Below are 13,597 nucleotides of genomic sequence, written 5' to 3' on the forward strand. Positions count from 1 at the left end.
AGCTAGAGCACAAACAGTTCTGGGACCGAGCTGCCTGCCTTCCTACCTACCTACCTGCCTTCCTACCTGCCTGTCTTCCTACCATCCTACCTGCCTGTCATCCTACCTACCTGCCTGTCTTCCTACCTGCCTGTCTTCCTACCATCCTACCTACCTGCCTTCCTACCTACCTACCTGCCTTCCTACCTGCCTGTCTTCCTACCATCCTACCTGCCTGTCTTCCTACCTGCCTGTCTTCCTACCATCCTACCTACCTGCCTTCTTTCCTACCTACCTACCTACCTGCCTGCCTTCCTACCTACCTACCTGCCTGCCTGCCTTCCTACCTACCTGCCTGCCTACCTGCCTTCCTACCTGCCTGCCTACCTGCCTGCCTTCCTTCCTGCCCGCCTTCCTTCCTACCTGCATTCCTACCTGCCCGCCCCCGCCCTCCTTCCTACCTACCTACCTGCCCGCCTTCCTACCTGCCTGCCCGCCCTCCTTCCTACCTACCTACCTGCCCGCCTTCCTACCTGCCTGCCCGCCCTCCTTCCTACCTACCCACCATCCTACCTGCCTGCCCGCCCTCCTTCCTACCTACCTACCTGCCTTCCTACCTACCTGCCCGCCTTCCTACCTACCCGCCTTCCTACCTGCCCGCCCGCCCTCCTTCCTACCTACCTGCCCGCCTTTCTACCTGCCCGCCTTCCTACCTACCTTCCTACCTACCTGCCCGCCTTCCTACCTACCTTCCTACCTACCTGCCTTCCTTCCTACCTACCTACCTACCCGCCCGCCCTCCTTCCTACCTGCCCGCCTTCCTACCTACCTACCTGCCCGCCTTCCTACCCCGCCTTCCTACCTTCCTACCTACCTACCTGCCTGCCTTCCTACCTGCCCGCCCTCCTTCCTACCTGCCCGCCTTCCTACCTGCCTGCCTTCCTACCTGCCTACCTGCCTTCCTACCTGCCCGCCCGCCCTCCTTCCTACCTGCCCGCCTTCCTACCTACCTACCTGCCCGCCTTCCTACCTACCTGCCTTCCTACCTACCTACCTGCCCGCCTTCCTACCTACCTGCCCGCCTTCCTTCCTTCCTACCTACCTACCTACCTACCTACCTGCCCGCCTTCCTACCTGCCCGCCTTCCTACCTACCTGCCTTCCTACCTACCTGCCCGCCTTCCTACCTACCTGCCTGCCCGCCTTCCTACCTGCCCGCCTTCCTACCTACCTGCCCGCCTTCCTACCTTCCTACCCGCCTTCCTACCTTCCTACCTACCTGCCTGCCTTCCTACCTGCCCGCCCTCCTTCCTACCTACCTACCTGCCCGCCTTCCTACCTACCTGCCTTCCTGCCTTCCTACCTACCTGCCTTCCTACCTACCTGCCCGCCTTCCTTCCTACCTACCTACCTACCTGCCCGCCTTCCTACCTGCCCGCCTTCCTACCTACCTGCCCGCCTTCCTACCTACCTGCCTGCCCGCCTTCCTACCTGCCCGCCTTCCTACCTACCTGCCCGCCTTCCTACCTACCTGCCTGCCCGCCTTCCTACCTACCTACCTGCCTGCCTTCCTACCTGCCCGCCTTCCTACCTACCTACCTACCTGCCTTCCTACCTGCCTTCCTACCTACCTACCTGCCTGCCTTCCTTCCTACCTGCCTTCCTACCTTCCTACCTGCCCGCCCGCCTTCCTACCTACCTACCTGCCTACCTGCCTTCCTACCTTCCTACCTACCTACCTGCCTGCCTGCCTGCCTTCCTACCTACCTACCTGCCTGCCTACCTACCTGCCTTCCTACCTGCCTGCCCGCCCTCCTTCCTACCTACCCGCCCGCCTTCCTACCTGCCCGCCCGCCCTCCTTCCTGCCCGCCCGCCCTCCTTCCTACCTACCTACCTACCTACCTGCCCTCCTTCCTACCTACCTACCTGCCCTCCTTCCTACCTACCTACCTGCCCCTCCTTCCTTCCTACCTACCTACCTACCTGCCCTCCTTCCTTCCTACCTACCTGCCCGCCTTCCTACCTACCTACCTTCCTACCTGCCCTCCTTCCTTCCTACCTACCTTCCTTCCTACCTGCCCGCCTTCCTACCTACCTACCTTCCTACCTGCCCTCCTTCCTTCCTACCTACCTTCCTTCCTACCTACCTACCTGCCCTCCTACCTACCTACCTGCCCTCCTACCTACCTACCTTCCTACCCTCCTTCCTACCTACCTACCTGCCCGCCCGCCTTCCTACCTACCCGCCTTCCTACCTACCTGCCCGCCTTCCTACCTACCTACCTGCCCGCCTTCCTACCCGCCTTCCTACCTACCTACCTACCTACCTGCCCGCCTTCCTACCTACCTACCTGCCCGCCTTCCTACCTACCTACCTACCTACCTGCCCGCCTTCCTACCTACCTACCTACCTGCCCGCCTTCCTACCTACCTACCTGCCCGCCTTCCTACCTACCTACCTACCTACCTGCCCGCCTTCCTTCCTACCCACCTACCTACCTTCCTCCCGCCTTCCTACCTACCTACCCGCCTTCCTACCTACCTACCCGCCTTCCTACCTACCTACCCGCCCTCCTACCTACCTGCCTGCCTTCCTACCTACCCGCCCTCCTTCCTACCTACCTACCTGCCCGCCTTCCTACCTACCCGCCCGCCTTCCTACCTACCTGCCCGCCCTCCTTCCTACCTGCCCGCCCTCCTTCCTACCTACCTGCCCGCCCTCCTACCTACCTGCCCGCCCTCCTACCTACCTGCCCGCCCTCCTTCCTACCTGCCCGCCCTCCTTCCTACCTACCTGCCCGCCCTCCTTCCTTCCTACCTACCTGCCCGCCCTCCTTCCTACCTGCCCGCCCTCCTACCTACCTGCCCGCCCTCCTTCCTACCTACCTGCCCGCCCCGCCCTCCTACCTACCTGCCCGCCCTCCTTCCTACCTACCTGCCCGCCCTCCTTCCTTCCTACCTACCTGCCCGCCCTCCTTCCTACCTACCTGCCCGCCCGCCCTCCTTCCTTCCTACCCGCCCTCCTTCCTACCTACTTACCTGCCCGCCCGCCCTCCTTCCTACCTACCTGCCCGCCCTCCTTCCTACCTACCTGCCCGCCCGCCCTCCTTCCTTCCTACCCGCCCCCTCCTTCCTACCTACTTACCTGCCCGCCTTCCTACCTACCTACCTGCCCGCCTTCCTACCCGCCTTCCTACCTACCTACCTGCCCGCCCTCCTACCTACCTACCTGCCCGCCTTCCTACCTACCCGCCTACCTACCTACCTGCCCGCCTTCCTACCTACCTGCCCGCCTTCCTACCTACCCGCCCGCCTTCCTACCTACCTGCCCGCCCACCTGCCTTCCTACCTACCTACCTGCCCGCCCGCCTTCCTTCCTACCTACCTGCCTTCCTACCTACCTGCCTTCCTACCTGCCCGCCTTCCTACCTGCCCGCCTTCCTACCTACCTACCTACCTACCTACCTGCCCGCCTTCCTACCTACCTGCCCGCCTTCCTACCTACCTGCCCGCCCACCTGCCTTCCTACCTACCTACCCGCCCGCCCTCCTTCCTACCTACCTGCCTTCCTACCTACCTGCCTTCCTACCCTACCTGCCCGCCTTCCTACCTGCCCGCCTTCCCACCCACCCACCCACCCTCCCTCCCTCCCTCCCTCCCTCCCTCCCTCCCTTCCTCCCTTCCTTCCTTCCTTCCTTCCTTCCTTCCTTCCTTCCTTCCTTCCTTCCTTCCTTCCTTCCTACCCGCCCGCCCGCCTTCCTACCTACCTGCCCGCCCTCCTTCCTACCTGCCCGCCCCTCCTTCCTACCTACCTGCCCGCCCTCCTACCTACCTGCCCGCCCTCCTACCTACCTGCCCGCCCTCCTTCCTACCTGCCCGCCCTCCTTCCTACCTACCTGCCCGCCCTCCTTCCTACCTGCCCTCCTTCCTAGTACCCCGCCCTCCTACCTACCTGCCCGCCCTCCTTCCTACCTACCTGCCCTTCCCCGCCCTCCTACCTACCTGCCCGCCCCCTCCTTCCTACCTACCTGCCCGCCCTCCTTCCTTCCTACCTACCTGCCCGCCCTCCTTCCTACCTACCTGCCCGCCCGCCCTCCTTCCTTCCTACCCGCCCTCCTTCCTACCTACTTACCTGCCCGCCCGCCCTCCTTCCTACCTACCTGCCCGCCCTCCTTCCTACCTACCTGCCCGCCCCTCCTTCCTACCTACCTGCCCGCCCGCCCTCCTTCCTTCCTACCCGCCCTCCTTCCTACCTACTTACCTGCCCGCCTTCCTACCTACCTACCTGCCCGCTTCCTACCCGCCTTCCTACCTACCTACCTGCCCGCCTTCCTACCTACCTACCTGCCCGCCTTCCTACCTCCTACCTACCTACCTGCCCGCCTTCCTACCTACCTGCCCGCCTTCCTACCTACCCGCCCGCCTTCCTACCTACCTGCCCGCCCACCTGCCTTCCTACCTACCTACCTGCCCGCCCGCCTTCCTTCCTACCTACCTGCCCCTACCTACCTGCCTTCCTACCTACCTGCCCGCCCACCTGCCTTCCTACCTACCTACCCGCCCGCCCTCCTTCCTACCTACCTGCCTTCCTACCTACCTGCCGCCTTCCTACCTGCCCGCCTTCCTACCTGCCCGCCTTCCCACCCCCACCCTCCCTCCCACCCTCCCTCCCTCCCCCTCCCTCCCTCCCTCCCTCCCTCCCCCCTCCTCCCTTCCTTCCTTCCTTCCTTCCTTCCTTCCTTCCTTCCTTCCTTCCTTCCTTCCTTCCTTCCTTCCTTCCTTCCTTCCTTCCTTCCTTCCTTCCTTCCTTCCTTCCTTCCTTCCTCCTTCCTCCCTCCTCCCGCCCGCCCTCCCGCCCCGCCCGCCTTCCTTCCTTCTCCTACCTACCTGCCTTCCTACCTACCTGCCTTCCTACCTGCCCCCCCGCCTTCCTTCCTTCCTACCTTCCTGCCCGCCCGCCCGCCTTCCTTCCTGCCTACCTGCCTTCAGTACAGTTCAGTACAGTACATGGAGGTAACTGGGGAAACTTAAAATTAGAACAAGACTTGATGGGACAATGACATGTTTCTCCAGAGAGTTCTGCTGCACTGAAAGAGAAAGATGAAGAACAGTACATGAAATGGAAGGATAAGAGACTCCTGACTGTGTGTCGTTCTACTGAGACACTTCTAAAACATCATTATCCTTCATCTGATCTCCTTTTAGAGAGAGAGACAGAGGGAGGGGGAACAGGCAGAAACTTCCCAACTGCTGCAGAGAGAGAGACAGAGGGAGGGGGAACAGGCAGAAACTTCCCAACTGCTGCAGAGAGAGACAGAGGGAGGGGGAACAGGCAGAAACTTCCCAACTGCTGCAGAGAGAGAGACAGAGGGAGGGGGAACAGGCAGAAACTTCCCAACTGCTGCAGAGAGAGAGACAGAGGGAGGGGAACAGGCAGAAACTTCCCAACTGCTGCAGAGAGAGAGACAGAGGGAGGGGGAACAGGCAGAAACTTCCCAACTGCTGCAGAGAGAGAGAGACAGAGGGAGGGGGAACAGGCAGAAACTTCCCAACTGCTGCAGAGAGAGAGACAGAGGGAGGGGGAACAGGCAGAAACTTCCCAACTGCTGCAGAGAGAGAGACAGAGGGAGGGGGAACAGGCAGAAACTTCCCAACTGCTGCAGAGAGAGAGACAGAGGGAGGGGGAACAGGCAGAAACTTCCCAACTGCTGCAGAGAGACTAAGGATACAATTGAAGACTTCGTTGCTAGGGAGACTAGGTTAGGGGTATGGTAACCAGGAACACTCCTCTGCAGAGCCAGAGAACTGCAGAGTCAGAGAGGCACGTTTAGAATGAATAATGGATCTGTGAATGAGGCTGCAGTCCTGTCACGATACAACCCCCCGATCTCACCACCACTAGTACCACACATCCTCCTCTCTGATCCCATTAACCCCCCGATCTCACCACCACTAGTACCACACATCCTCCTCTCTGATCCCATTAAACCCCCGATCTCACCACCACTGGTACCACACATCCTCCTCTCTGATCCCATTAACCCCCGATCTCACCACCACTAGTACCACACATCCTCCTCTCTGATGCCATTAACCCCCGATCTCACCACCACTAGTACCACACATCCTCCTCTCTGATGCCATTAAACCCCCGATCTCACCACCACTAGTACCACACATCCTCCTCTCTGATGCCATTAACCCCCGATCTCACCACCACTAGTACCACACATCCTCCTCTCTGATGCCATTAACCCCCGATCTCACCACCACTAGTACCACACATCCTCCTCTCTGATCCCATTAAACCCCGATCTCACCACCACTAGTAGCACACATCCTCCTCTCTGATCCCATTAAACCCCCGATCTCACCACCACTAGTACCACACATCCTCCTCTCTGATCCCATTAACCCCCCGATCTCACCACCACTAGTACCACACATCCTCCTCTCTGATGCCATTAACCCCCGATCTCACCACCACTAGTACCACACATCCTCCTCTCTGATGCCATTAACCCCGATCTCACCACCACTAGTACCACACATCCTCCTCTCTGATGCCATTAACCCCCGATCTCACCACCACTAGTACCACACATCCTCCTCTCTGATGCCATTAACCCCCGATCTCACCACCACTAGTACCACACATCCTCCTCTCTGATCCCATTAACCCCCCGATCTCACCACCACTAGTACCACACATCCTCCTCTCTGATGCCATTAAACCCCCGATCTCACCACCACTAGTACCACACATCCTCCTCTCTGATGCCATTAACCCCCGATCTCACCACCACTAGTACCACACATCCTCCTCTCTGATCCCATTAACCCCCGATCTCACCACCACTAGTACCACACATCCTCCTCTCTGATCCCATTAACCCCCGATCTCACCACCACTAGTACCACACATCCTCCTCTCTGATCTCACCACCACTAGTACCACACATCCTCCTCTCTGATGCCATTAACCCCCGATCTCACCACCACTAGTACCACACATCCTCCTCTCTGATCCCATTAAACCCCCGATCTCACCACCACTAGTACCACACATCCTCCTCTCTGATCCCATTAACCCCCCGATCTCACCACCACTAGTACCACACATCCTCCTCTCTGATCCCATTAACCCCCCGATCTCACCACCACTAGTACCACACATCCTCCTCTCTGATCCCATTAACCCCCGATCTCACCACCACTAGTACCACACATCCTCCTCTCTGATGCCATTAACCCCCGATCTCACCACCACTAGTACCACACACATCCTCTCTGATGCCATTAACCCCCCGATCTCACCACCACTAGTACCACACATCCTCCTCTCTGATCCCATTAACCCCCGATCTCACCACCACTAGTAGCACACATCTGATCCCATTAACCCCCGATCTCACCACCACTAGTCCTCCTCTCTGATCCCATTAACCCCCTGATGATCTCACCACCACTAGTACCACACATCCTCCTCTGATCATTGATCTCACCACCACTAGTACCACACATCCTCCTCTCTGATCCCATTAACCCCCGATCTCACCACCACTAGTACCACACATCCTCCTCTCTGATCCCATTAACCCCCGATCTCACCACCACTAGTACCACACATCCTCCTCTCTGATCCCATTAACCCCCCGATCTCACCACCACTAGTACCACACATCCTCCTCTCTGATGCCATTAACCCCCGATCTCACCACCACTAGTACCACACATCATCCTCTCTGATGCCATTAACCCCCGATCTCACCACCACTAGTACCACACATCCTCCTCTCTGATCCCATTAACCCCCGATCTCACCACCACTAGTAGCACACACATCCTCCTCTCTGATCCCATTAACCCCCGATCTCACCACCACTAGTACCACACATCCTCCTCTCTGATCCCATTAATCCCCCCGATCTCACCACCACTAGTACCACACATCCTCCTCTCTGATGCCATTAACCCCCGATCTCACCACCACTAGTACCACACATCCTCTCTGATGCCATTAACCCCCGATCTCACCACCACTAGTACCACACATCCTCCTCTCTGATGCCATTAACCCCCGATCTCACCACCACTAGTACCACACATCCTCCTCTCTGATGCCATTAAAACCCCGATCTCACCACCACTAGTACCACACATCCTCCTCTCTGATGCCATTAAACCCCGATCTCACCACCACTAGTACCACACATCCTCCTCTCTGATCCCATTAACCCCCGATCTCACCACCACTAGTAGCACACATCCTCCTCTCTGATCCCATTAACCCCCGATCTCACCACCACTAGTACCACACATCCTCCTCTCTGATGCCATTAACCCCCGATCTCACCACCACTAGTACCACACATCCTCCTCTCTGATGCCATTAACCCCGATCTCACCACCACTAGTAGCACACACATCCTCCTCTCTGATCCCATTAAACCCCGATCTCACCACCACTAGTACCACACATCCTCCTCTCTGATCCCATTAAACCCCCGATCTCACCACCACTAGTACCACACATCCTCCTCTCTGATCCCATTAACCCCCGATCTCACCACCACTAGTAGCACACACATCCTCCTCTCTGATCCCATTAACCCCCGATCTCACCACCACTAGTAGCACACACATCCTCCTCTCTGATCCCATTAACCCCCGATCTCACCACCACTAGTAGCACACACATCCTCCTCTCTGATCCCATTAAACCCCCGATCTCACCACCACTAGTAGCACACACATCCTCCTCTCTGATCCCATTAAACCCCGATCTCACCACCACTAGTACCACACACATCCTCCTCTCTGATCCCATTACAACCCCGATCTCACTACCACTAGTACCACACATCCTCCTCTCTGATCCCATTACAAACCCCCGATCTCACCACCACTAGTAGCACACACATCCTCCTCTCTGATCCCATTAACCCCCGATCTCACCACCACTAGTAGCACACACATCCTCCTCTCTGATCCCATTAACCCCCGATCTCACCACCACTAGTAGCACACACATCCTCCTCTCTGATCCCATTAACCCCCGATCTCACCACCACTAGTAGCACACACATCCTCCTCTCTGATCCCATTAACCCCCGATCTCACCACCACTAGTAGCACACACATCCTCCTCTCTGATCCCATTAACCCCCGATCTCACCACCACTAGTAGCACACACATCCTCCTCTCTGATCCCATTACAACCCCCCGATCTCACTACCACTAGTACCACACATCCTCCTCTCTGATCCCATTACACACCCCGATCTCACCACCACTAGTAGCACACACATCCTCCTCTCTGATCCCATTAAACCCCCGATCTCACCACCACTAGTACCACACATCCTCCTCTGATCCCATTAAACCCCCGATCTCACCACCACTAGTACCACACATCCTCCTCTCTGATCCCATTAAACCCCCGATCTCACCACCACTAGTACCACACATCCTCCTCTCTGATCCCAATACAACCCCCGATCTCACCACCACTAGTACCACACACATCCTCCTCTCTGATCCCATTACAACCCCCGATCTCACTACCACTAGTACCACACACATCCTCCTCTCTGATCCCATTACAAAACCCCGATCTCACCACCAATAGTACCACACATCCTCCTCTCTGATCCCATTAAACCCCCGATCTCACCACCACTAGTACCACACATCCTCCTCTCTGATCCCATTACAAACCCCCGATCTCACCACCACTAGTACCACACATCCTCCTCTCTGATCCCATTACAAACCCCCAATCTCACAACCACTAGTACCACACATCCTCCTCTGATCCCATTACAAACCCCCGATCTCACAACCACTAGTACCACACACATCCTCCTCTCTGATCCCACACCACCACTAGTACCACACATCCTCCTCTCTGATCCCACACCACCACACACATCCTCCTCTCTGATCCCATTACAAACCCCCGATCTTACCACCACTAGTACCACACACATCCTCCTCTCTGATCCCACACCACCACTAGTACCACACACATCCCCCTCTCTGATCCCACACCACCACACACATCCTCCTCTCTGATCCCATTACAAACCCCGATCTTACCACCACTAGTACCACACACATCCTCCTCTCTGATCCCACACCACCACTAGTACCACACACATCCCCCTCTCTGATCCCACACCACCACTAGTACCACACACATCCTCCTCTCTGATCCCACACCACCACTAGTACCACACACATCCCCCTCTCTGATCCCACACCACCACTAGTACCACACACATCCTCCTCTCTGATCCCATTACAAGTCTCTATGGGCCCTGGTCAAAAGTAGTGCACTGTATAGGGAATGGGGAGGCGTTTGGGATGTAGAATGATTAATAGCATGGATGCTGGAGGCTGCTCAACACATTCATGAAGCTAGCTGGCAGAACCTAGACCCTAACGTATATATCCCTGAGGGGATAGGAGCCCTGTGTGACAGGCACACGTCAGATTAAAACCTGTGTGTGAGCGCATTGTTGCTCTGTCTGTTAAAACACATTCCCCCGAGGAGTCACCTTCCATCCGCTTACTATAAGCAGCCTCCCCAAGGACCAATCAAAAACACAGCAGTACAGCGCTCATTAGCATAATCACTCCCATGTATGAGCCCATCACGCATGAAGCAGGATCATTTACATAATCACAAACCTTACAGTAGTATGCAAATGTACATAATCTGGCATGTTCCCCATAGCCCAATGTGCCAGTTGAATACCGTGCAATGAATTGATCGGACTGGTGAGTGTTTGCCAGTAATTAGTCATATCTAATTTTAGAGCTTGAACACCTTACACAGAATCGCAATGTTATAAACAAGTCCGCTATATAGGATCGGTCATTACGGCAAGACAAACAGCTAGTCCGTGTCTATATGCAATGGAAAGAAGTGCAATGAGTGCCATTTGATTTGACACGATCAAGTGTGTAGTGAATAAGTGTGTAGTGTACTCACTGTTTCAGGGTCGTTCTCGAATACTTCTCTCGCCTCCTCTTTGCTACACTTCTCTTCCACACACTCTCGCTCCAGGTGCCCTTGTTTCGTCTCCTCGAAAACGTGATTCGCTCTCCTGTGTCTCCTCAAGAACTGGTTAGCTTCTTCCGGGGACAAGGAAACTGAAAATAACCACAAGCACAGAACAGAATTTCCCATGAGTTACCGTACTACATTTTAGTTGTTAAAATGACCCAGCCCCTAATTTACTGGCATAAAGTCCTGGGCGTGAGGTTTCAAAGCATCAGCTAAGCAGAAAACAAATGACATTATTCAACAACAATTAACTAGCTGGCAAGCTAAACAACAATGTTATCCCCACGCAGTGCCAAAAATAGCTTAGTGGGCTTTGTTGTTTACTTACGGCTGTCGGACCACGGGACAAGGAGCAGGATCAGGAAGGTTCCTGAACCAAGGATCTCTGTCAACTGCATGTCTGCGGTTCTGCGTCAGGCTGGAAAGTTTCTCCCTCTCTCTCTCTCTCTCTCTCTCTCTCTCTCCCTCTGTGTGTTCAATGTAGCTTCTAGCTAGCAACCAGGTAGCAGTCGTGTATAAAACACACTGCAAGTTCAAACATTCACTTCACAGCAGGCGAGAATGCAGTTACACTTAACTCAGCGTTTTCCTTCTTCACTCGTATCCTTGCTTCCTAGCTACTTAGTCCGCATACCACAACCAAGGCTTCCCACCGCCACTGCAGTACAGACAGTCCAACCTTCACTCTTATCTGGCGAGCCACCTACTTCGCCCCCATCTCGTTTGGTTGTTCCAGCTACTAACGTAGCAGGCGTAAAATACACCCAGCGACGAGCCCGAACTGTGGACAAAGGACACAACCTACACATCCGAAGGGGAGTTGCTTTTTTTGTTGGAAAAGTTACGTCGACTGCACGCAGGCGGGAGTTAGCAATGAAGAGTCGCTTTTGCTCTGCCGTTCGGCAGTGCTATGGGAGCTCTCTCTCTCTCTCTCTCTCTCTCTCTCTCTCTGTGTGTGACTGCAGTCTTTCTGCCCCTGCCCAGCTACCTGCAGTGACTTTGCGTAGCCTTGGCATTATACAGACTATTCCAACCTAGTTTATAGCATGCCAGACATCGTAGAGGGAAGGAGGAGTGCTGAGGGTGTTGTAGCACCTCATTATAAATCAACACAACATTTTTAAGTATTTCACAATAGTGCAATGGGCCTTTATTACTCCCGTATGAGCGGACCAAAATAGCCATCAGCAGCGCAGGGAGAAACAAAATAATCTCAGCTAAATTAAACAACTGAACCTAATCTTCCTCTGTTTGTGACATTAGTTGAAAACTAAATCTCGACCCAGATTCTCCTCCCTTTCTTCCCAGCAGTTTATTTTAAGCCTCAACGTTCCTGTCATTTTCTCATCAATCCACAGAAATTCTCTTTATTTTTTTTGGACTCACTTTCTGTTATGATTTCTCAGAAATCTTCTCTCTCTCTGTGTTAAGGCTCACATTTGCGCAACAAATACCCTCTGCCAAGAACTATGTTAAGCTGTTTTTCTAATCACTTGTTCTTTTGACTCACTTTCTGTTACGATTCCTCAGAAATCATGTTTCTCTCTTTCTCGCAATTGCAAATAGTACGAATGGGAAGGGAAAATAAATAAACATAAGTATAGGTTGAGGCTCTCTGTCTCTCTCTTCCATGTCCTCCACATGTTAGTCCAGATCTGAGTCAGGTCGTGGAACAATGTCACAACAGAATCAAATCAAAATCACATTGTATTTGTCACATGAGCTTGAATACGATGAGTGTAGATTTTGCTGTGAAATGCTTGTTTATGAACCCAACCTGACCATGCAGAGTAAAACACATTAAAACAGCAACTCAAGAGGAATGAAATACACAACAATGGAGCTATATACAGGAGTACCAGATCAATGTGGAGGTATATACAGGAGTACCAGTACCAGATCAATGTGGAGGTATATACAGGGAGTACCAGATCACTGTGGAGCTATATACAGGGAGTACCAGATCAATGTGGAGGTATATACAGGGAGTACCAGTACCAGATCAATGTGGAGCTATATACAGGGAGTACCAGATCACTGTGGAGCTATATACAGGAAGTACCAGATCACTGTGGAGCTATATACAGGGAGTACCAGATCACTGTGGAGCTATATACAGGGAGTACCAGATCACTGTGGAGCTATATACAGGAAGTACCAGTACCAGATCAATGTGGAGCTATATACAGGGAGTACCAGTACCAGATCAATGTGGAGCTATATACAGGAGTACCAGTACCAGATCAATGTGGAGCTATATACAGGAGTACCAGATCAATGTGGAGGTATATACAGGGAGTACCAGATCACTGTGGAGCTATATACAGGAAGTACCAGTACCAGATCAATGTGGCGCTATATACAGGGAGTACCAGTACCAGATCAATGTGGAGCTATATACAGGGAGTACCAGATCAATGTGGAGGTATATACAGGGAGTACCAGATCACTGTGGAGCTATATACAGGAAGTACCAGTACCAGATCAATGTGGAGCTATATACAGGGAGTACCAGTACCAGATCAATGTGGAGGTATATACAG

At 54.4% G+C, this 13,597-nt stretch overlaps 1 protein-coding gene across 2 annotated transcripts in view; it reads right to left on the minus strand.

The window, feature by feature from the left end:
• Nucleotides 1-12,061, minus strand: part of gas6 (growth arrest-specific 6) — a 32,521-nt gene extending 20,460 nt beyond the window's left edge. The window contains exons 1-2 of one of the 2 annotated variants that reach the window (XM_042318391.1): nucleotides 11,383-12,061; nucleotides 10,980-11,140 (exon numbers count right to left, since the gene is read on the minus strand). In XM_042318391.1, the coding sequence (XP_042174325.1) occupies nucleotides 10,980-11,140; nucleotides 11,383-11,452 (231 nt within the window). In that variant the 5' untranslated portion in view covers nucleotides 11,453-12,061. The remainder of the gene's footprint in view (nucleotides 1-10,979; nucleotides 11,141-11,382) is intronic. The other variant, XM_042318392.1, reaches the window with a different exon arrangement.
• Between the last annotated feature and the right edge of the window lie 1,536 nt (nucleotides 12,062-13,597).

This window comes from Oncorhynchus tshawytscha, unplaced genomic scaffold, assembly GCF_018296145.1.
Source record: "Oncorhynchus tshawytscha isolate Ot180627B unplaced genomic scaffold, Otsh_v2.0 Un_contig_2903_pilon_pilon, whole genome shotgun sequence".
Taxonomy (NCBI): domain Eukaryota; kingdom Metazoa; phylum Chordata; class Actinopteri; order Salmoniformes; family Salmonidae; genus Oncorhynchus; species Oncorhynchus tshawytscha.